Source organism: Bombus pyrosoma, linkage group LG4, assembly GCF_014825855.1.
Source record: "Bombus pyrosoma isolate SC7728 linkage group LG4, ASM1482585v1, whole genome shotgun sequence".
Lineage (NCBI taxonomy): Eukaryota > Metazoa > Arthropoda > Insecta > Hymenoptera > Apidae > Bombus > Bombus pyrosoma.
The window spans coordinates 7,094,220-7,119,849 of record NC_057773.1 but is presented as its reverse complement, the minus strand read 5'-3'; the positions used below and the strand labels follow the sequence as shown (position 1 = coordinate 7,119,849).

The 25,630-nt window shown below is 36.3% G+C and overlaps 2 protein-coding genes across 10 annotated transcripts in view; both read left to right on the top strand.

Moving 5' to 3' along the window:
- LOC122566813 (tensin-1-like) overlaps positions 1 to 25,630 on the top strand; it is a 279,316-nt gene that overhangs the window by 118,093 nt on the left and 135,593 nt on the right. The window lies entirely within an intron of this gene.
- LOC122566820 lies at positions 12,557 to 13,722 on the top strand. The gene is made up of 2 exons (XM_043724606.1): positions 12,557 to 12,995; positions 13,563 to 13,722. The coding sequence occupies exons 1-2, from the start codon at positions 12,733 to 12,735 to the stop codon at positions 13,615 to 13,617; spliced, it is 318 nt and encodes a 105-aa protein (XP_043580541.1). The 5' UTR covers positions 12,557 to 12,732; the 3' UTR covers positions 13,618 to 13,722.

Here is a 25,630-nt window from a genome sequence, read left to right as displayed (position 1 = left end):
GGCGTTATTTGGACTCGATAGTGATAGTTTCAATGACGAGATACATAGAACAAGTTTTTTAATCTTTTTTCTTCGTGCCAAGTGATATTTTTGCTCGAATATATTATATTCGTTATAAAATTGGAATCTTAGATAAAAGAAGCTTAATAGAAAAAGTGAAATATCGAAATTAGCAAGTATTTACTATTTCAATATATAAAATCTTGAACTTGTATTACTTTTCTAACGAATATTGCCAATATTGCCAAATTTGTTTCTTATTCGCAAATAAAAATCCCTTAATGTGCTACGTAATCTGAAGTACTATTTACGTATGCACAGATGTGTATTTTTGAACATTGCATCCGTTTTTATTAAAAACGAATGGCTCATTCGTTTATTAAAGTAGCAATAAAAAAATTACTTCTCCGTATCAGAAGATTAATGTGAAATTATATTCTAATTATTAGAGTACAAAATTTATGCTGTTCGTTACCTTCGTTTATAAAAATATTTCAATTTTTAAACTTGTTCGCCAGCGTGTTTGACATAATAATATTACTGTATGAAATTACGTGATTCAGGTCCCTGACTATCACCAACCTATCATCACAGCAAAAACTGCAAACGAAAAACAAATAGAATGACATCGAACGACTATTTATTACACGATAGAACTAGACGATAAGTTTCTTGTTTGCTAGCCGTGCCGTAATCAAGAAAATTATATCGTGAATTCCTAACATAAAAATTAATAATCATGACGATATGTTCACGTTATTTCTTCCCTTTGCTAGTGAACAACCGTGTTCGAAGCTTATCTTCGTTTTTTCGCTCGCGATCGTAAAGTGTAAACTACGTTGTGGTGGTCTTGCGATGGCAATTATAGACGAGTTATATACTCGATAAGAATCGGTGTATAGCAGATGAGCAATGATATAACCATGTACATGATGATACCGTGGCGGGAAAACGTAGAACATGAAAGGAAGAAGAGACAGTCGGAAAAGGAAAAGGAATGCAAAAAAGTGGAAACGAAAGTAGTTGTCGCCAAGTATAAAAGCTGTAGAGCCTGCAGTATGAAAGTACACATAGAGGAAAGTGCTAGTTTTCAACCTGTTTCAATTGGCGAGGAAATAAAAAAGTGAAAGGCGCCACGTGAAGTACAAGGCGATCGTTCAAGATCAATATTTCCTTCTACAAGTTGATCTTCATATACGTATATTTTCTGTACTATTTACCTTTAATTTTCTAAAACAACAGAAAGTAACTTAAAAATAATATATATTTCCTTATATGTTATGAAATTGTTAAATTGATTAGAAATTCATTCCGTTTAGCGTTATAAAATTGATATATTAATTTATCAATATGATAATATCTTTTTATTATGAATATAATACCTAAATGAATTTAATATGTTACATTGAATACAGCAAATAAATTAAAACATGCTGTCAAATGATAGACTGATAGATTAATGTCTAATACAAATAATACAAGTGAAATTGTAATATAAATAAACGAATGAAAACAAATATGACAACACGCTTAACCATTGTGCGTATTGTTTTTCATGAAAAGAAACACGTTTTCTCAAAAACGTCTTGTTCAAGTCAAAACGAAGGAACCAGGACTCCGGTTTGTAAACAATAACATAAAAATATCAGATCGTAGAACGAAAGTAAACGACGTGATAGGTTTCAAACGGCAAATCACAAAGTGAGCAGCATGAAGAGAAAATGAGAAACATAGCGCAAGGAAAAGGAGCGAGGAAGAAAGAAGACAGAACAGGATAAAGGGAAGCCAGAGTGGCTTCATAATAACATGACGGTAATTGGACGAGAGAGGCCCACATCCTAATTAGCCGGGATGCTGACATTAAGAGTGCACTGTTATTATCAATTAACCGCGCCGATTGATACACGTGATCACCGTGGACCGGACGTACGCACGACCCGCTTTTTATAATCACGAGAAATATCGCGATCCGATACAACATCAGCATATTACTAATTCGTCGCCATCTCTATAGATGTTTAATTACCATGCACTTAATTGTTGTTTCTTCTAATGACACATGGAATTTATATCAGAGCAATTGTCGACCCTGTACTAGCCAGAATGATAGTAATTACATACACATACATTGTATCATTTAATCATAGATATTTCACGATACTTTACGGCAAGTTATTTCAATGTAGAATATTTTATTTCCATTTGTACGTACACCATTGTATATGTTGTATTTTATGTGATAAAAACCAATCATATAATTTATCGCGAAAAATAAAGTACGAATAAATATTAAATACCTTAAAACTAAACAACCTAGTCCAAATCTAGAAGATTCAGAATAAATTGTTTACATTTGGAACACTTCATTTTCATTTACATTCTGTATTTTATATAATGAAATTCATGCCATTTATCACATCAAATAAGTATAGAAATACAGAGAAGAATAAAATACCCTAATATTTAAAAGCGGTCTAATTCAAATTCAACTTAAAATATTATAATAATCTGTGGCTATGGCTCAACAATAACAGTATTAGGAGGAATAAATATTCAATCGTCCATTTAGGATAAAATAGTTAAGCGTCAGTATTCAAATTATATGTATTATCAAGAATGTTAGATGAAGTTGAACACATGAAATATTGATTTCCACTAGAGAGAGAGAGAGAGACATTCATGAAATATTGATGGCGATGTATAATTATGATTCTACCGTTTATCATAATGTGTAATATCGATATAGAATAAATGCCTGTATGATAAATTTGAAATAATAAATGCGCGTTCAAGCTGATTATTTAATACATACACGTATATATCTCTGACGTTTTTCAAATGCAAACTTAATCAATTATATTAATCATAAATTAAGTAGAAATAAAAACGCTGTACATATTATATAGAATAAATAAGTAACGAGCAATTATGTAGTAGCTAAAATTCGAAAGAAATTAAATCCTGGTTAAAGGATTTTTAAATAAAATATCGTCCATATAAATTTTTTCTAGAAAGAAGGGAAATATTTAAATACAGAAACATAAATACATGTAAGAATCCGTATCTGTAAGAGAGGGAATAAAAGAATAGAAAGAGAAGAACGTAAAAAAAAGCAGATATACGAGTACAGCTTCGCGATGGACATACGAGTATAAAAGAGCCCAGTTTTCCGCTAACAAACGCAAATCCGAGTCCCATTGATGGCGAAACTGGAGGGTTCATAGGGAACAGATAGCAATGGCACGGCCATTAAATAGGATCAAGCCGTGGATCGTTTCGAAAGAATTGGGAATAGATAATCGAACCGTGTTCCAAAGCCAACGCTATGCAATTGCTTCTCTTTCTCTAGTTTTATCTTATATTTTCCCCCGTCTCATCGATTATCGACCTGGAACAATGAAACTTAATGCAAATCGCCGCTGTAAGTTGCGACGATTCGATCGGCCGTAATTCTATCATCTTTCCGTTTAATTTTATGCTTAAATTGCGACGATCAGTTTGTATAGAAACTTTAGAAGTATGAACCGTTGTTACTTTAAACTCGACTCTCGGGAAAAACTGTCTTACGTCTGAGATAACATAATGATAGCATCGTACAATTTCATTGATTCGACAACTTCAACGATAAATATATGAAAATAGTTCGTATGAACTCCGGTTTACACACGTACGCGGCTATAATTATTACAATTTGTGTTTCGTAAAAGCTAAAAGTTGGCGAAAATTCCACTATACATACCTGTTCCTTAAGTATGAAAGGAAAGCGTAATATGAAAAGGGAGTTCTGCACGAAATTGAAGAAAGTTTAATATTTTAAGCAACCCGTGTAACTTGCTTTCATCGGCCACGATGCGTCCCTAACAGCCGCGGAACGATCTCGGGAAACATTCGATCTAGTAATGTTTCCTCTTTTTCCGGCTTACCCATCCGGAATTAGATTACTTCCGATAGCCACTGAAGGATGAACTGTCGTATTTCCAGGATCGACCCCGGTCGGAAATCAGATTACCAATGATTCCAAGCAATTCGATGTCCACAAAGACGCTTCGATGTACATTTCCTGTTCTTCTTGTCCTTCGTTGTTTTCTCAGCTTAAACGTTTTTGTCTCAGTCTGAACGACAATTTTGGTGAACGCATTAACGGAAAATGTTTGTTACCAGTAGAAAGGCTAAATCGAAAACTACTATACAATACATTTTTAATGGTTGTTTAATTCGTTCGACAAGTAACGTAGGGATTTTTTAACAGAAAAATCATTCATTACTATCTCTTTATTTTATTTTTGGATTATTTTATTTTACAACGCAAGGAATTTATCTTAAAGATAATTGAATATAAAATCCGCTATAAACAATTTGGTCATAATAATGTATCAAGAACTATTAAATTACCTAAAATATTAAAATTCGTATGATTATGTTGCAACTCGTGTAACTTCTTATAATTACTTTATTTCTTTATTATAATAGTACGGGCAACAGGTTCATGCTACTAAAAATGGTAAAGAGAAAATAAGAGTTTCTTAAATATCGTATAATATGAGGTATTTAATTACTTGTTTAATAAATGTAATTATATATCAGGTAGACACTCTTGCAAGCTGAGTTTAATGAGTGGAGATGTAATTTCATATGCGGTTCTTACATTGTAATGAGGTAATAATAGTAAACATAGCATTGATAAAATATTATTTCGCAGCGAATACATCCTAAGATAATACTCCTGGTTAGCGTACATCTTGTGTTACTTCGTATAATAAATTTTGTCACCAATTACCTGTTCCGGTATCCAGTATCACGTAGTTTTAAATGTTCACAATCTCCGTTATCTGTATTTTATGACAGAATTAAGAATTAATTACTAACTGTGTATCAATTGTATTTGGTAGAGCGGCGTGAATTATTTAAATGAAACAATCTGAAGTCAACTGATTTGGCTAGTAAGGAGAAGCTTTCGAGGATATTTCAAGGAAAATAACAAATCCACATTGGCGATTCAGTGGTTTCAACTTGCCCGAATGTAATCAATATTAACGAAACTTAAATTCGTCAACTATTTAGCTCGATAAAAAAAGAACTAACAATTGCCATTCTATCGTAAATAATAAAATCGGGTAAAATTATCTCCGTGCTCCATTTAGTACGCAAGAAAAGAAAAAGAAGCAAATTGATATTCGCAACAATGAAAATAGCACTTTAAAGATGATCGCGCGAAGGAATAAAAATTTGTAAAATCACTGGAAGAGATATCAATGAAAGAGCCAGTGAAATGAATATAAACTGACACGTCTGCTCGGAAAACGTTCCTCCGTGAGAAGCGTTAGAATGAGCGAAATCTAAATTTCGCATCGCGTGCTCGCATCGACAAGTATCGCAATTAAACGGTTCACGAGAGCAACGTAATCGCGATTATTCCTTGGTTCTTTTATTAGTCGGCAAAGCGGTCGACGAAATTAATATCGCGGGGTTGTCCGACCGCAAATCGCTGCGTACGTGACGCACAAAATAGAAGAGGCAATTAAATCCCAGCCCTGCAAATGTTTGAGGGGAGAGAAAAGAGGTGTTGTCCAGATAACCGGTGGACCTGCAGCCCACGCCCGCATGTTACAGGATTCGGTATTTACGGGAGTGAAATAGATAACCTTCGTGAACCTCCATGGGCTCGTACGAAATTAGTTCCCTCTTACCCCCTACATCGGTCCGCCATTAAACCAAAGAAATACGTGTTTGTACAAGTGACATACATTATGACCGTTCTACTCGCCATCGAAACGGTACTTGCGTCATTTATGATTATTTCATGCAGATGTTACGTGTAGGCGATAATTCAAAAAGAAATTATACATTATTATAGGAACAGGTAGATGAAATGATAGGCGTTTCATCCCCTGACATAGTATAAAAATATAACAAGAAAGATATACGAGGCTATTCAAAAAATTCAAAACGATTTCTGTATCTTTTATGAAAATATGATACTTTTGGAGAAGTATCTTTTACGTTAACCAAATTTTCGTTTCATAGTAACGAACATCTGGTTTGAAATACCTTTATATCTCCGTGGACGTTACTCGGTGTGTGAATAAAAATTAATAACTGTACCTGCTGTTCTAATTACGTTGTGATAGAGTTTAATTAATTAATTATATCAAGGTATAATGTATAATGTATGTATAGATATAACTCGCGATATCACGAATGGAAAACGGACGAAATAAATTAATACGCTGAAAATACACGTTCCAAAATCGACTGCTAGCGTTTAGCTTATATCGCGTCAAAGATGCGCGTATACAAGTAGTTTCTGGTACGTCGTTGGCTCCATTATCCCGTCACAAAGGACTGATTTCATTTCTGAACGACACGTTGTTATAGAAACAATTTCCCAGCTAAACAACAGTGCCGACAAATTACTAACAGTGGAAGTGAAGGTAATGACTAGCCTGGAAAAGGTTTATTCCGCTTAATAGGGGGAAATCGTGAAGACAGTTTGACTGAAGGGGGTCAGAGTTCCTTCCGGACGACGCGGCATTCGTAGGATGGTAAAAGCAACGAAGGCTGCGAAATTCCGCGGCGTGTACTTTGCACGCTATTAGCGAGTAAATACCCATGAGAGGTTGAAAACGCGATGCAGTTGCTTCCGAGAAAGCTTCTGAAAGTCCTCTGAAAGCACATAAGAGAGCTTCGAGAACCGTAGCTGCTGTGCGAACGTCACTGCAGAAATCGTTTTGAAACGCGTGTGCCCCACTTCGAGCTCCTCTTTCATTCTCGTTCCTTCTTTTTTCACGCCGTAGCTTTTCCTGGAAATTTCGTGCAAGTACCTGTGAACATGTACGTTACCGAAAATCTGACGATTATTCTACTGAAAGAATCGGACTTTATTTTTATTGACTGTTTCAAGCTATTTCTCTTCCTTCGTTTTTACTTGTACTTCGTACACGAAATATTTGGAATACTTTTAATAATTATAAACGACGGAATAACATTATTTCTAGCTTTCAAAGAAATTAAGTCGGTATTCTATAAATTAAATGTTTCTATTAATTTTCGGACAAAGCAGCGAAACGAAAAATACGTATTACAAATCGGTAAGTGAAAATATAATTTCCATAACGATGTGCTTGTATCAAAATTTTTATATCGTGAAAAAAAAGCCACTCTTGTTAAATTTGCAGTCTCGTTTCCACATCAATACATATACATATCAAACATAGTATATCAGTATATGTTTCTTTATTTGTATTTGTTTGATAGAAAATAGATACATACATTTTTTATAAATATATAGATCACTAGAACACACCAAGTGTTACATGTATAGTCCTCGTTTTACCTATCAAGGAATTCAAAAACTCTGCGCAACAATAATATTGCTTTTTTGCTCCTTGTGTCTTCCTCTTTTTAATTTCGAATGAAGATAATGTCTCGGTGAAGGGTAATTTGCAAAATAATGCTCCAAGTGCTTGAATAGATATTATTTCTAAATAAGTCAAAAGAGTTAACGATCTCTCGTTTAATATTAACATAATTTCGTTTAACACTCGTTTAAAATAATAAGCTTATCTAATATCTTCAATTGTCTTTCTTCTTTCAAATATACTTTTTCAATACGGCGACGATCTACGATCACCCGCAATACAATTTCATGCATTCCACGTATACAGAGTGTCTCGTAATAAGTGGGCAATATTTCAGAAACGAGATGAATACATGCATCCGTTTCATTTTTATTTGTGAGGATACTTGAAATTCATTGTATATTCGACATCCACCGAGAGTGAAATACTTTGCCATAAAATCGAACAAAGGTTTCAACGAATTCAAAGAATATCGGAGAGTATCGAAAGAGTCACCACATTAATAGCAAGACATCTCCACCCATGAAGGCAATCGGATACGAAATGATGCTACGCAAAACTCCTTATATTTCGTAAACAAGATCAAATAGGGTATATGTTGATATGAAAATTTTTTTATTATTTTTGGATGCTGAATCCCTCTATAAAAAAGTACCCATTTATCGTGAAACAACCTGTACAATATGTCTAGTACAGGGTACTAAAGGATATAAGGTCTAGATCAGACTTATTCAGTCTCCTCCTTTTTCTTTTTCCTTTTTACTGTTAATCATCATTTTATGACGATAATCTTTTACCAGAGTACCTACTTCGTTAAAGTATGTTTTCATATACATTCATAGGCATTCACGAAAAACCTGAAAGCTACGGTTAAATAATAAGTCGTCGCGAAGGAGCGAATGGAAAGAGAAATAAACCCTCGAAATAAGTAGGGGCAAGAATGGAAGAAATTTGAAAAATAATTTTAGTCCGTGTAAAAATAAAGAAAATTCACAAAACATTCCCCTTGGCATTTGGGAATACTCGAAAGACTCAAAGAGGTCTCGAACGTGAAAACCCGCAAAGGCAAGAAAGGAAAAATAATTCAACGATTCGATGTAATAACGCGTCATTCTCGTACGTTCTGTGCATATCAACGAACAAAGAGCTCACCGTTGAAAATACTTCACGAAGCTATACAATGTAGTCTTGTTTATCAAATAAGAGGAGCGTGACGTAAGAAAATCGCATACAAGTTACGACGATAATTAGGCGGAAGGTAACAAAGAGGAGAACTTGCCGGGTAGAGATCAGAGGAGCGCAAGAAGCTTGGTAGAATGCCGAAATGGCGTGTACTTTACTCGAGAAAGCTTGTGAAAGGCGGCTGAAAATCTAGAAGGCTCCCGTGAGGAGCGAGGCTAAGAACACTATTGCGGCAGTCGCTCGTTGACATGTGTGCTCGCGCCTTTAAGTAGTCTGAGTCAAACCTCGCCTTTCCAGGCTTTTCTTAAAAAAATTCTTTTTTTCCGCCCGGTGAAACGAACCGCGAAAGCGCTCCAGAATTTCCGGTAACCTCTCGAGAAGAACTGCCCCTGTGAAAAGTTGCTTCGTTAAACCACCCCGAGCCTTTTAAGACCGCAATCTACGTATAGCAGATTTTTTGGTCATCCACTGTGGAATCTCGATCAGATGGTTTATATTTGAGCAAAGGCTAATTGAATTTTGAATAGACGATCAAAAATTTCATTATAATAAATATCGATAATTCGAATCATGCACACAGTGTGATAATTCGAATCGCGCACAGTGTCAGATTGCGTATGGTTTCGGTTTGTACGTGGCACGTAAAATGAAAATTAGAAATTCCGGAATGGTCACGATACAAAGACGATTATTGGGCGAACATTTTCTGTCAACGTATAGCATCGTGCGAAACGAGAATCGAGTCCGCAACGGACGTGTTAATTTCGAGATATCTGCATCTGAAAGCAATTAAAATCTCCTAAACGCACGAATGACACGGCGATTCATACATTCGTATTCAAATCGTGCAGCAACGAATGGAAATTTGCTTTTCTACTCTTAGCGTGTGTTATGCCCGAACTACGTAGCAGTCCCATATGCAGTGTACATTCGAAAGGGCGAAAATATGAAATCGATAAGCTCTATAAAAGCGATACAGATGTTACCTAGAAAAAAAAAAAAAAAAAAAAGAAAGAAAGGAAACTAGCAAACGACATTTCCTGTGGATCTGGTTGCGAGACAAAAATGGCTGCAACGCGTCGAACGAAAAATATTTATCGCCTGACGAACCGCGTGCAAACGGAATGGACAGCGTGCGGTACCGGTGAAATCGGAGCACTTTTCAAAGTTTAATCATTTTCAGTGGGAAAGGAGGGGCTTCGACCAGGCAAATTTATCGACGTAACAGGATAGGGGCTGGAACGGAATAGCGAACAGGTCAGCGTAGTTCGGTGAATTCTTCATCGAGCCCTAAACAACTCGCGATGCTGTTTTGTACGAACCGATGAATAAATTTCGCGTGCGAATGGCTCAAACATGTTCGCTAACGTAGACGCGGTTGCGCGGGGTGGACTGTGCTGGCTGTCGACGAGGGAGCCGCTGGAAAAGGGTCGCCGATAGTTACCACGCCTCTTCCGCGTATTCGCAACCACATCTGGCGGTTTCCTTAAACAAACTAAAAGTATGCTCGATACTCTTTGCAAAAGTCGTTCGATCGCCTTCATTTTGTCCTATCCGAAATGCTGGTCGTATAGTCCGATCATAAATTTCAACGCACTTTTAGTTTGTTATCTCTACTAATTAAATTTCATGTCAAAGATACTAATCTTTCGTTGCTGGTATTACAGAAATCGTAGCAACTTTTGAAACTTTTGTTTAATTAGGATATTGGATATTTGATTTATGCGATTATAAACGCAATCGTCGTAAACGAGAACTTCAAAAACGAGAAGGTACAGAGAAAGAGGCGGGAAACGTTTAAATTCGTGTTTACCTTCGATAAATGAGATAATTGGTGGAATATCACGAGGAAATAACGTATAACACGGAAAATTCGCAAGACGGTAACTTAGCAGAGCGACAAGTTTTAATTTGTCGTAGACGCGTCTGTTTGTTCACAGGTGTCTCGAGTAACGAAAGTACGAAGTTTAAACTTATTTCCCTTCCGAGCAAGTCTCGAACTTTCTTCTGGCCGTCTCTGATACGAAAGTTCCCCGGTGGTGCTTAAGTCGCAGTATCTCTTAATAATTCGTCGGCATTCATTTTTAATTGATTCCTTTGGTCTGCACGAATTCTGCTTATCAGTTCGACTTCTTTGCGAGTGACTGGCACCTTAATTTCCATCTCAAAGATTAATACCGAGATCTTCCTATCGTTTTCATAATTGGCGGGACAAAATTACTGGTTCATTTAATTTAATAACTTGTCGAATTTAACCAGATAACAATTGGAGAATTTGTTTGAATAAATATATAGTTTCGCTTTATTCATATTTTTAGACACGTGCATGCGCTATCTTCTAAAGTTTCGCACTTTTGTAATATTTTCTAGCTATAAAAATAATCTGTAATAATATTTATCTGAAAATAAAATTCTAAGTTTATCGCAGCTCTATTGGCTAACGATAATACGTGTTAAATAATTTTGAATATAATATTTACGATGAATTAAATACATATAAAAATTACTCGTTATGATTTAGTCACCCAGGTACACGCAAGCATATTTTATATCTAATTATTGCAGAACAGAAATGCGATAACAATTTTATTCTTCTTATCTTCTAGGTTTTATACTTCTAACTAGATTTTATTATGAGTGCAAGTTATTCATAAATGAAGCGTACGTAAATGTTTCCCATACTTTCAATCACTATAAATACCGTATCTAATTCGATAAAGAGAATAATATATCATCGCTCACATCGCTAACGGATCATTTTCTCTGTCAGTTTCAATAAGGTAAAGGTGTTCAGAAAATTCAGTTATGAAATTGAATTTCACGGCTTTTCAAATTGAGAAAGAATAAAACTCTGAAGAGAATTTCGATTGAAAGAGAGATAACAGAATCCGTGTTATTACACGATATGGACAACCCTTTAGTGGCTGGTCAGATGAAACTTTTCTGTGTCATCGATTACTCTCTCTATAGCGCATAACGCGAACAAATGAACTCACATATCAGCTTTCAATCTTTTCTACGCACATGACAGATCGTTCCACTTCAATTACGCTCGTTTAAAACGATCGTTAATTAAAAGTTCGTCCCCGAGAGAGTAATAGCTCTGCATTATAGGAGTGTTCCGTTGACAACCGACAAATCGACTGCAAATAAAAAGAATTATTCTTTGCTTTGATGGGAACAACTACCGTATTGTCGTAAAATTAGTCAAGAATATTAATTGACGCGAGCGCCACGTTACGTACCACATAGATTCTGATTTACAGCAGAGCATATAATTGTATAAAATACTTTTCTTTTCATAAAGCTGAACAGTGTCACGTTCACTCTGTCGAGTTAATAATAAGAACGAATTAAGATCATCGTATATCGTAGTCATAGACCGACGACATCGTATTATAATTCACGTTTCTATACTTACGAAGTGAGAAATTGAAGTATAAAATATCTTACAATATCATAAACGTAGTCGTAAACACTCTGCGATGCAAACACATACAGTGAATGATTCATCTTATTATTTGTACAATCTGTGGCAAATAAATATTATCGATAGATCTATGGTTGTATTACATTCGTCAGTCTTCATCGTCCATCGTTCGTTCATTTGTATTAATTCATACAAATGTTAGTTATTTTCTGTTAACCCCATAACTAGGAGAAACGATTTAAATCATCGCTTGAATTACCATAGCCATGTACTTATAACTTGTAAAGCCTAAAACAATATCGTAACGAAAGAAATATACTGTATTAATAAATGCAACATTGAAGCATCAAGTTTACAGAACACAGATGCCATACAAATTACCATGTTTCGCGACATCCCATTACGTCATTCCGCCGCATGACATAACTTTGCATAACCGTGCAATTGTTCGCTTTAACTGCTCATCGGTAACGTCTACTTCTTCGCGATCGAATTATTCCCCATTAGTGGCGTTCAGAGGAAACGACGAGCGTTCAGAAGATCTACTGCCATTTGCTAGAGCAGAAATCCGCAGGTGTACATAGGGGACAATCATACGTACACACGTTGCTGTCAACAAAGCGGATTAGGGTGAGAAAACGTGGACAAGGTCGAGTAAGTACGTAGAACGCGCAAAAAGGACTTCGATGCTCTTGGGGACATCCTGGGAACGTGCAGGGGAAGATAGGTGGAACGGGGTTGGAACGGACTAAAGGGGAAGAAATGGAAAGGACGAAGAGGAGAAGATGGACATCGTCCATTTACTCAAACCAATGCATACGTTACATTGCAGAGAGGAGACGACTTGCTCTCGATTGTGGATTCAATTTCAGAGGCGTCCGGCCAGTTAGCCCACCCTCTTCCACTCGAAGATTGCAAGGTCACGGGTCGCTGAATATGAAATATGCTCCGCTGATTGTCCATGGATATTCTCCCTTTTCCGTGTCGTCGTCGTCGTCGTCGTCGTCGTCGTCGTCGTCGCGCAGGTTGGTTTCAAGAAATGGCACGCTAAAGCCGTTTTTCCTGCTAAAATATTTCCACTGAAATAAAACTATTAATACATTTTTCATGAAATGATCGTATATATTTACCTTTGATGGAACGTGAAATTAAATTTTCGTTGAACCAAATTTGTTCATTATCCTCGTTGTTCTACTGATTCAGTAGTATACATACGCATACAATGTGATTTTATAAATTGTACGGAGATTTACTAAGATTAACGTATCAAGGGGAATAAAATCGATAAACTTTAAGTCCAAATAATAGCCATCGTAATATCGCAATATTGAAAATGTTACTAAAATATCGCCTTAATAGTCATACGTTTGACTTGTACAAAATTTCGTCCACTTATCATCTTCTAAAAAACTTACATCGTCGAATCTGACAGGTTTTTATTTCCGATTGTGCCATGTTAAAATTCTCCTGTTTAATGGTAAAGCGACGTTAAAATGAAAAATCAACAAAAATATACTTATCACGTTCTTCTTCTCCGACCTCCGTTTTATAGCGTAGTTTCTAATATTCTGTTCGTTGTTGCTTGCAAATAGGAAAATAACGACCAAGAAGGAAAGAAAACATGGAAACGAATCTTCTTTCTCGTAGTCAGCAATTAAACTCGAGCCGCCAGTGTTAGAACGGTCCTTAAGAAACGTGAAGCTGAATTCGAGACGCGAGCGCAAACAGCGGCCGTATTTTCCCGACGTCCGTAGCATCAACAATTTCCGAAAGGCTTCGACTGTAGGTATGCATGCGTGCGTCCCTTCGTGGAACACCATTTGCTTAGGCTCGCTCTGTAGATTTACCTCTGGTTTTCTCGTTCTCATTCTCCATCGTTCGCTTTTACGATCGGCCAAGCTCGGAAAGAGGAAGCCGATGTTTCCGTCGATGGATATAATGCGAGTTCTGGAACTTTCTGATAATGCCACGCGAACTTCGTAGCAGCAGGAACGAATTTTGATTCCGTAATTTCAAATCCTGCACGCGACCCGGCTATCTACGTTTACGATTACGTCCCGAGATTTTAATATCGCGCGCGCTCCAATCGTTTAAATATCACTCGCGCCGATTCTCTGCACAAGTGAAATAACCTTTTATTTCTACGGCTGAGAATAACAGAGTACATTCCACGTTTCTAGTGTTTAGTCAGTTTTGTGTTTCGAAGTTTAATATACTGAACACGGAGGGTCGATTTACTTCTCCATGAAACGTGTCTATATCTTTTTGAAATGATAATATGTTGCAAAACGATTAGATTTTTTTTATTAATTACGGTAACGGGCAAACGAAGGTTTAACAGACTACAGGATGAGACAGTAATTTTGAAACGGAAAATTCAATTATAATCTTGACAGGATCTAAACAATATTTTCAAGGTAAATAATTTCTAATATAAAAATTAGTAATGTTTATATACGTTTATACACATAGATACAAATTTTTCATTTTCTTTCTTCCCCCCTTGTTCGTAAGTCACAGGTGAGAAACATGGTAAAACTTATATTAAAGTAATTTTAAGATTCAATATATTGTAAGCAAATTCTACATGAAAGCTATCTTTTCATTTGAGTTTGGAGTTCACTACGCGTTTTGTCAATATAAATATTTATAAGACTTTTGTTGAGTACTTTCTACGATTGCAAACAAATTTTGTACTAAATTTTACATAACAGTTTCCAAAACTCAATTGATGAACAAGCACTGTGATTGTTTGCAGTAAATGAACTACTTCTTTGACATAAACTTGTACGAAATCTAAAGACAGCTACTGATCTATTAATTTGTACGAGCATTCAGTGTCCTACGGATAATTGAAATTATAAATAAATAACGTTTATGTACACGATCATGAAATTCGCAATAAATGTGAGCGTATAATATGACGGAAGAAATTTCTGGAACGATACCAGAGTCAAAGCTTTTTAATATAACCGCCCAGCGATATCTTGCAATCTAAACGAAAAAATATGAAAAGCCGCTATAAATCTTCGTACAGCAAGAAAAGGGAGAAGATTCCTGTGGCATATGATCGGTGCGATCGAAATGATATTTATGGCCCGTCGTAAAAACATCCTGAAATTCCGATTCCGCGCGATCGATTAAGTACAAACGATATCGCTGTTTCACAATGGGAAGAAACGGGACGCGGGAAGAGTCCGAGTTTCATATCGACTTAATATACTTCCGAGAGAAAGTTTAATATCCCTTTCTCGAGCGTCTCCCTTGTAAATCTTCCGGGCCGTCTCAATATTCAGGGTGCCGATATTAACAATTCCGCGTGCGTGATTTACCGTCTCTCGACTTCGATGATAATGAATTCCCCCCATTCTCCTTAGTTCCATCGGCTGTTCCAACCCCCCGACACTGTTCCACCCACAACCTATTCCTTACCGCGCAGACTTGTTACGGCTTAATTAATCGCAATAATTAAAAGGAAGGTGCGGGTAACGGGCAAAGGCAGGATGGTGCACTCAGCTTCGGGCGTGTTTCACGTTTGAATATGCAAAATCTCACTTACGGCGAAAGGCCACGCTGACAAGAATGGTCATAGCCTAAGAGGGGGAAATACAAGCAAAGCTAGGACGAGGGAGTATAACAGAGCCTGAAGATAAGTCGAAAGGGGTAAGAAAATCGATGGCCTTGACAGAGTGTTGCCGTTCGAGAAAACACGTGCGGAAATTGCAGATTTCATTGAAGGTGTCCTAGCAAAACTGTGAAATTTGAAGAAATTAAGATACAAGCTGCGAAAAGGTACCAAAATATTTAGAAAAAAAAACAGAATAATCTCGGAGAAAAATGTATGATGGGCTATAATAATATAATGAATGTATAAATGGAAATGTGAATACACCGATAACAATGTTTCTACGATCTCTCAACGGGTACAATTTAACAGGAAGTATCATATATATATTAGCAGGAAAATTTTGTTAGCTTTTAAAAATGAATGAATTATGATCCTTTGTTTGGTAAAGTAACATTAGTATTTTTAGCTTTATTAAATCGAAATATATTAAACGTTCCGCGCATTGTGTTAAATGAATCTTTATTACAAATAAGTATAGTTAGATCACAATTGTGCTATTATAAGTGTTATTAAATCCTGTAAAAATTAAAGCTGGCAACGGTTGGTTTACTCTTATTAACAATACGTATTATGCGTTCGCTGTCGTATTTATGACAGTAGCTTAATATTCGAACACAGTGATCAAAAGCACGAGTTAATTCAGAAGGTGACGCAAAAAGCGGGTAACGGTGCTTTAACATCGTCAGAAACTGCAATCATTTTTGTGTCATCGCGTTGTGAGTAACGCTCCAACTAATTGCTATCGTAATGGTCGGTGGGAAAAATAACTCTGATTGCTGCTGCGATTAAAAATAAATAAAATTGCAGGCAAAAACGAGCAATAAGCGATATCAAGAAGTAATCGAGTTACCCGAGGCAATTCGACGAAAAATTATATTTCTTTGCGTTTCGTCTTTTTCTGGTGAAATCAAAGGAAACGAAAGAAGCCAGTCTCGGGGACATGGAAGCGGTCGCGATTCTCTGCTTGTTATGCCGGAATGTCAGAAATTCTTCGATGATGACGAAGAGGAGGCAGAGCAAACGGGAAAAAATTTGCTTGCTGAACGCGGTGTCTGCATTTTCCCAATGGAGATCGAGTGAAAGAAGGATGAAACTTCTTTAACCGAACGTCCAAAGGAGATCCACGTTTCTTCGAGCATGCTTCTCAACTTTAACTTATTACTAGTTAACGCGTAAACATCTCGTTTACCTATGCAGATCGGATACAGATCAAATAAAATTTGAATAATTACAGTATCCGCTTGCTAACTTGTTAGAATTAATTTAATGGATACCAAAGTTGTTTTACGGCTTCATGTAAATCAGGCAACACATACACACGCACAAAGGTGGATCGCGTACATGTACTTTGAATATTTGAATCAGTAAACGAACGTGTAAGGAAAGAGATAAGATACGAAAATATAATAATATAATAAATATAAGCCGCTTTTGGAAACATTGAGTGGCCATTTAATCTCTTTTGTCGGTAAAACCTGTATACGTGGAAAAACGGTTAAAAGGTTTAATAAGGAAGTATACTTTAGGTTTTATAATAACGGTACAACGCGCTCTTGCAGTTTCCCTTATTTATGGTATCGCTGCTTTTTCATTAACATCTACGAATCTTTGCTTCATCTGTAGAATTGGAATTCAGATATTTTAAATATTCCAAAGCGTGTATTTACTGAAGACTTTGAGCCATACGATAATGCTCTATATTATGTTCTGCAAATATTACATTTGTGCTACAATAACCTTGTGCCGGAGAGATTTAGAAAATTAGAAATTTGATTAAACTAAATTTAGCACGAAGTAAAAATAATTTATCTCGCTGCGAGATCAGTTTCATTGTCTAAGTGAAGTCAAACAACTCAAACGATTAGATGCCGATACTACCACGCGATGTTCAATAATTAGACATAGAAAATGGAAAGTCTAAAATCTCATGAAGATCTGCAAAACTTGTAACTTCTCTCTATTTCCCGTTGATTAGAAAATTACGAAATAACAGTGAGATAAACGTGTTTTAAAAAACTGTTGCCCTTAAAGCCGGTAAACTGAACTAATTGTAGCCATCGGAAGGTACGATACAAAATCACAAGTGCATACTTAATGCGCGCACGCACGTATAAAATAAAGGAGCAACTTAATGCAGAAATTTTCTCAAGACCGTTGAAAGCATAATTTAATGTACTCGAAGTGGCTTGAAGGAGGCAAGAGTCCTTCTTTCCCAAGGGACGACAATAATTAGGGGACCTCCTTATAATAAGAACGCTTTATAATAAGGGAAACCGTCCTCCCTTCTGTCTATAGGTCTCTTTCTCTGGCGTGTCTCCGAGCCATCTTGATGGCGCAGTCTTACGACAAGTTCCACGGATTCGCGAAAGGCGGCCGTTCGTTAATGATTTCCACAAATTGTTGTAGACCGGGCTTAATTACATTTCGTAACAACACGGCCCGACCATGGATCGTCCCATTATCTCGGCCGAGGATTCTTTCTTAACTCCCCTAATTGGTCGTTAATTCTTGTTTGTCTTTATTTATACGGAGTACTGCTCTGTTTGCAACTGCTGGAAGCAGGAATCATTTACGCCAGGTACTTACAACGTATCTAGCTCCCTTTGTTCCTCGTGTATGATGCCGCGAAATGAACGATCACGGGGGTGGACTTTGCAGAGCGGACGTTTTCGAAGAAGTGGTTTGCACGAGTTCTTGAAGGGCATTCGCCCGAGACGGCCGCGATGCATTTTGCATCGCTTTAATAAAATGTTCCGCGAAGTTTCGCGACTTTATTGTCTTCGAGAACACTCGTTCGTTCGAGGAGGCTCGCGTTTTACGGACGCGGAAATGGCATCGCGATAATTGTTCTAGCGTCTTTCAGGTGAAACGGCCGATAGCCGGGACGAAATAAGAAACGTGCAAGTTTCGCGTTCAATGAACTCCGCGACCATTCGCGCCGGATATAAATTTCAATGAAACACCTCTGACTCAATACCGATTCACAGGTTCCCGCGATATAATCCATTCTATTATTTTCATGCTAATCCTTTGAATACAGAATCCTCAGGCCCTTCCGTTATAACGAGGATATAGGTGCGCTGCGTGATTTATAACGTGAAATGTTCAACCCTCGCGGCGCTATCACCATGTTCCCGAGATTTTGCCGGCTGAAACATATTGGCACGTTATTAAATTCTTGCTTAATACGCCGGAATAATGATGTCACGATGTCCGGTAACTATCGAAAATGTTAGAAGGGTGTTTCCTGCTCGTCCAAATCTGTCTAGCGGTGTAAAATTTACGCACGGACGAACACATCATGTACCTATCCTGTAGTCGCATTTAAGGAAGTATAACGTTTCCATAACATTTCTTACGTAGTGCGAGACATCGAGAAGCGAATGAATTTATCGCACAACCTAGTAGATTTACATGAACGGTAAACTTTAATGCTAACGTTACCAGGCCCGGTCAAACGATCGGTTTTATAATTTAATTAAAAACTGTACATTCTTTGTTATTTCTTTTCACCATCTAAATTTATGTAAATTATTATATTAACAAAAATTGAGAAATCGATGAATCAGGTAATATACAATTTTACAATTTTTAATGAAATTTTGAAATCGGTCATCTGACCGGGCCTGGTAATGTTAGTGTTAAATTACTCATTTGTTACCTCGTGTTACTCTATGCTGTACAATTCATATCGCTCGTTGTTTAATATGCTCAACGATTTGAACTACTGATACCATACGATCTGCTGGTATTTCAAATGAGATTTACACATTTGGATCGGTTTCACACAAACCATTATTGTGCCATTGTCCGCGGCATTGGAAACGCGTTGCTTTAAACTAGATCTTCTGTGTGAACTCGTAGGTAGCTGCCGACATTTGGAGGTGCATTTCGTGCCATTAAATTCGTGCCACGGGCAATGGTACGATGTCGGCACGTGTAAAACCAGCTTTGTACCACAATCGCATGATACCACATGCGATGGCGTGGTTATTGACCTATTTTGGAACAGATTAAGACTATTGGATACGAAGCAATGATACTAAAACCACGGCTGAACCGATTAAATATTTCGTTACAACGGAAGCCCGTTGAAATCTTTTAGAAATAAAAGTATCTTCGGTATAAATCATTAATTTTCTGAGAAACATCCAGATGTGTATCATCGATTGTTATAATGTCAACAAATTGAATATTTCATATTCCTGTTATGTACGTCACATTATATATATTGTTATCATTCGTAAGTGCCACTGTAGCCAATTTTATAACAATCGCATGATAATTTTTACATTTTTACATTTTCACATTTTCCCATCGGAAACTTTAAAATGAAGAAAAGGAAGGGGTCGCCCACGTTCGATGTAGAAGATCGAATTTCGCTAATGGATCACGCAAAAGTTCCTAAAGGCGTGAGTCACAGTGGGTGTAACACAAATGGTTCTGCTGTCAGCAGGGAGTCCAATACAAATATCCGGAAGTTAATAATAGAAGCGATCCCGCCACTCCTCATACTCTGTCCACCATACCTGTCATCACGTCAAACGCTTCATATACTTAATGGCTCAATCACAATATTTTTCGTGACAATAATCTAATTCTTTTGTTAATTTAACATATTTTTACGTAACAATACCACTCATTTACTTCTCGATACATCATATCATATAAGAGGGAAATAATGAATTATTTGTGCTGAAAAATGGGATTACAATATAAGTAGAAACTTCGATCATTTAATAGAATGAAAATAATTACATTAATCAACGACTGAATGTCTATCAAAGACAAGAAGTATGTATTTACGTTCTCCGTGTCTTTAAATATTTCCTCCTTAAATAATTAATTTTATGTGAATTTTACTGCAATTAAATAGCAACTGTAAACTATTTTTTTATGAAATACCTTTATGAGTTCAATGAACATCTGAAAAATTTAATACCTTTAAAATATACCTGCCTAATAATAAAATTTAACTATGCAAATAAACTTCGTTGAAAGGGATACTAATTAATGAACATGAAGGATGCTCTTGCCTTTTCTTCGGCCTGAACAATAATTTTTTGTTTAAAACGTGAACAGTTCGACTAATATAAATATAATGCCTATCTAAACGTTAATCTTTCTAAACTTACAATTAGCCAAAGCTTCCAAGCCATGTAAACTTCCGGCGTATCATAACAATATGAAATTGTTTAAAATAACTTGGGATGTATTTAACTACATACAAATATACCTAAAGTCACACAATATTTTCCGAACTTAGATGAACGATGTGAAATGTTGAAACGATCTTATAGATCAGATCAACAAATAAAAAGTGAACTACGTTGAAAAGTGCATTTTATTTTATTTTATCTATTTTAATCCACGTACTTTCAATAGATTTGCATACAATATCCATTCGTGTCAGCCGTCAAATTCCCTTCATCATTTTTACTAATGCAAAAGAAAGAAGTTTGTCACTGATATACAATAGCATCGTTGTCGTGTCAAAAACACGCGTAATTCAGGACGGCTGGAACGTCGTACTTTATAATTCACGATTGTGTAGCTGGCTTTGTAAAGCAGGCGGTAACAAGCAAATAATATTCCCGTCTGGCAGTCGGCGTTATCCAAATACGTCCCGAGAGTGAAAAGTGAGAGCGAATGGTCGGCTCGCAACCACCTATAAACCCTCCGGAGCCTGTCGACGCATCAATCAGCTGATGACTGCTCCGTTATGCCCTATTACGCCGATAAATAGCCTCGGCGTTTCAGCCAAAGTGCCAGTCGCTCGTTTCGATCGTGTCGAACCAACGTTATGATCGATTTTCACACAAGTCATACTTTACATCGCTTGTTGCATGTCCCGTGTTATGATTCACAAAAACAATTGTTCTTTCTTTTTTTTTTCTTTTCTTCATGAAAAGAAGCTTCCAGTATATCTATATAATACACGACAATATCCACTTTTGCCAAACAAAATTCAAATGGTAATTCATCGTCCAATTTCTTGAAGAATAAACTCCAATCATTAATTATAATTCATGAATTAAAAGCAATAATAGAGAGAAGAGAAGGGCAAGGGCAATATAAGACGGGGAGGAAGGACAATAATGTGTAGTCATAAGTTGCAATAGTTTGTAGTCATTAGTTTTAGCGACTAGAGATAAGAATATGCTAAGAAGTGCAATACAATAAATGTAAGAAATGTAAATCGAAAGTTGGTCCAAAGCCGAAAGGCACGGACTAAAATAAATAATAATAATAATTATAATTCATGAGACACGACTCATCGCCGTTCGTTTACATTTACTCTCGTATATTTGTCACGATAATCTTCGCGTGGAAATGTTGCGGACAGTCTGTCGTCTGAGCAAATGTACTCGACCGTTCATATATTAAAGAAACGAGAAAAGAAAGATGGGAAAAAACGAAGGATGGTAGATGGCACGCTCGAAGTCACAGAAGACGGCGACGTAGGATTGAACATAAAATTTTCAAAGCTTAGCTGTCATCCAGCGTGGCCGTTGATGCAGAAATCCATCTCCATTAGAGGTCGCTGGCTTATTCCTATGGTAACCTTCCCCTGCTAGTATAGTTGTAAGTCTATTTTCCCTGGAAATCTGCACGGCACACGGAAACACGTGTAAGCGGTCGGCCACATGGACACGCTCTGTTCCTGGCCTTGTAACTGTAACGTTTAATACTTGCAGCCACGCAGCCGTGCAATATCGGATATGTCCATTAATCGGCTCTGGATCCTGGGGCGCGGCGAAACTTTCGAAATGCTGACCCTGTCCAACCAGCACGCATACACTTGGAATATCTATTAAACTGGCGGAGTCTAGAATATATTCGTTGCAAGGGGGAAAAATTTCCAAGGAAAGCGATTCTAGCTGTTCAAGTATAAATATTAATAAGATGCCGAACCGATTATATTATCGGTTCAAGATTTTCGTGTCGCTAAATTATAAATATCTACGAATTTTAGAACACGAATAATTTTAGAATAAAATATCGATCGAGATATCTAAAATGGGTTATACATACGTAGAATTCTATTTACGTCTTAGTCGTCGAGCATCTATATATACGGATTGTAACTAAAATATCATTCGCGTTATTATAGCAGAAACTCTCTGTTTAAGTGGTTCTATTCGAGCTACTTCTGGAAGATCGATAGATATAATATTATTCGTTATTTTAGTCGTTTAGTTCTATTTAAATGGATAAATCGTCAAAAGCCGAAATATATTATGTAAATATGTAGAAATTGCAGGTGATCAATTTTATAAAAGTATGAAATATTTGAAAATTTATTGAGTAACTATGCTGTTAAATAGCATTCGTTAGATAGATCATTAATTAATAGCATTTATTAAAAATCAATTTAAAATTCCTTTTATTGGAATACAGTGGGTGTATCAAGGATCAAAGCGCATGGTCGGTTAATATTGAATTTGAATACTTTTTTCATATGAATTATCGATAACGATCACCTAAAAATTGTAGGTTTTATCAATTTTTTGTTGAAAATTCCGTGAAAAAATTCGGTGGTATATTTTTCAATAAAAATTCCAACTCTTGAGATTTTAGTAGCTTTTAATCATTGCTTCTTCTGCACAGCCTGTTAATGAATTTGAAATGGCGTCATCTTGATGACCACGAAAAGCTGCAAAAGCGTAACAGCCAGAAAATTGTGTTAGGTCGCCAGTGAGACATTTTCCCGCATAAACTTCTTTTCAAGTTGATCGTTAGAAATTTATAAAATCATTGTTCCGGTACAGATTAAACAAACTAGATATTTAAATGCATTCTTACTTCTTCGACAGATAGTTTATACTTGTACGTATGAATATTTAATGCATAACGTGTTTATCTGCATAATTTTAATTTATATTCTGAAAAATCTATATTTAAATCCTATCTTTATTTTTTAAATCCGTGTTCAATATTTTCAATTTAATATTTTACACGCAAAAGCGAATTACCTTCTGCATCTATGAATGAATCGTTCAAAGTCAGAAATTAATCAGACATTCCGATAAAGTTATCAGGAAAAGAATATAACGTGTATCCCTAGAAATATTACACATGCTGAATTGGCTTCGTTCAATCATCCGTAATATAATTCGCATTAATAATATTGATTGCGCGACGATGTATGTCCAGTGTCATGATGTAGAAGCTTTCGCAATAATTATTTAATATCAATCGGATAGATTACTTAAAAGCATTGTACAATTACGTGTACAGGAATTGTGTTGAATGGATTCTCTGTGAAAAATTATACATCGGGAATAATTAAATCTTCTTTTGGGGATTAACGTTCCATCGATTGTATTAATATATCTAACATTTCTGTGCTCTACAGTGAGTTTCGATGCAATGGTATTAAAAATTCCACGTATCCTGGATTCAGGAAATTTAATAAATTAATTCCTCGTGATACGGAAAGTAGCAAATTGAAATTAAAATGTTAAGACAGTTTATAATATCGTACAAATCAATCAAATAATTACAGTTATAATAAACGAAAATTCCGTATTGACGTCTATCGTTTAACTATACTAAATATCTTTTTTATTCCGCATTTTAAATCTTCAATGAAGATTTATTTCAGCTTAAACGAACGTTCATATACACATGTTTACTTCTATATGTATACGTAGGAATATCTATATGAGTATATACGAATATAAAGACCAATTTAAACAGAATCTATTTTCCTTTAGAAACGCGCATGCATAGATACTTGAGGATTTAAAGAAAAATCTTCTCTTCTCTCGGCGTGTCCTGAATCTACAAATTCAATAAATTAATTTCACACGGCAAGGAACGTTCCAAATTGAAATCGAAACGTTAGGACAACTGAGAATGTCGTACGAATTAATCAAATAATTGAAACTATAATAAACGGAAGTTTAGTAGATGTCCATCATACGTCGCGCTGCAACGCTCTCCTCTGTTTCCTAATTATAATCAGCAGCTCGTGTTTTCCAACATCTCGGCCGTCATAACAAGCGGAATAGTAACAATCAAGCGGTGGCGGGTAGCGTTAAAATAATTTCTTGGTCGGTACGAGCCGTCTCCTTCGTCCAGACCGTCCGCATAATAATTATTCGCGAGTGTACGATAATTGATTTCATTTAAAAGCTTGCGCAGCCGAGCAAAGCGTCGACAATGTACATATGTATGCACACATGCATACCGATGGGCGTGTGTATACCAAGTCCGACGTTCATACATCTCGAAACGAAATTAAATTCCGCTGTACCGCTGTCACTTGTTGTCTATTTCCGTGACGGTGCGGTGCGCTGGTGGCCAACTGAAATTCGATGCGACGCCTCTAGGCCAAGGATGAGTAACAATTATACTGTGGCTGGGGTGAAAAATCATTTTCTCGTAGGGAATGCAGTTCACTCGTTTTTCTCCTGCCTATCCCCCTCTGTTTCGAATTCTTGTCCTTCTTCTTTTCCGTCTCAGGAGAAATTACCGCGCTGTTATGTGAAACAATTCTATGACGAGAGCGGAAGATGGTTACGTGGGACAATATTTTCCTTGGCTAGAAGAGGTTAATGTACGATATATGCTATTCTGATGGATAATTACTTCCGCGGATAGAAAGCTAACTTATATTCGTAACTTCAGAGAAATCACTGACTGGGTACATACAAAACTACCGCAACAAATACGTTTAATCCTGTATACATAAGTACGTATTTTATATACGGTGGTTTTAGTACACGAAGAAGAAATTTGCTACAATGTACGTGCATCGAATACCAGGAGGATTGAAAACACAAATTTCAAAGTCTTATTATTTGTCACGAACAATCAGAATATTCGCCTGGTCCCTTTACGTTATTCCTTTATAAAAATAAAAGCACAGGATTTTTTTATGCATTTAATAGTTAATTGTTAGAAAAGTTGTATAAAACGACGTTTTATTCGAGGGCAAAGGTATTTTTACTTTTTTGAGAAAACAACATTTCATACGTCCGAACCTATTATATACGTATGTTCGAAGGGAAAATGGGGAGAGAA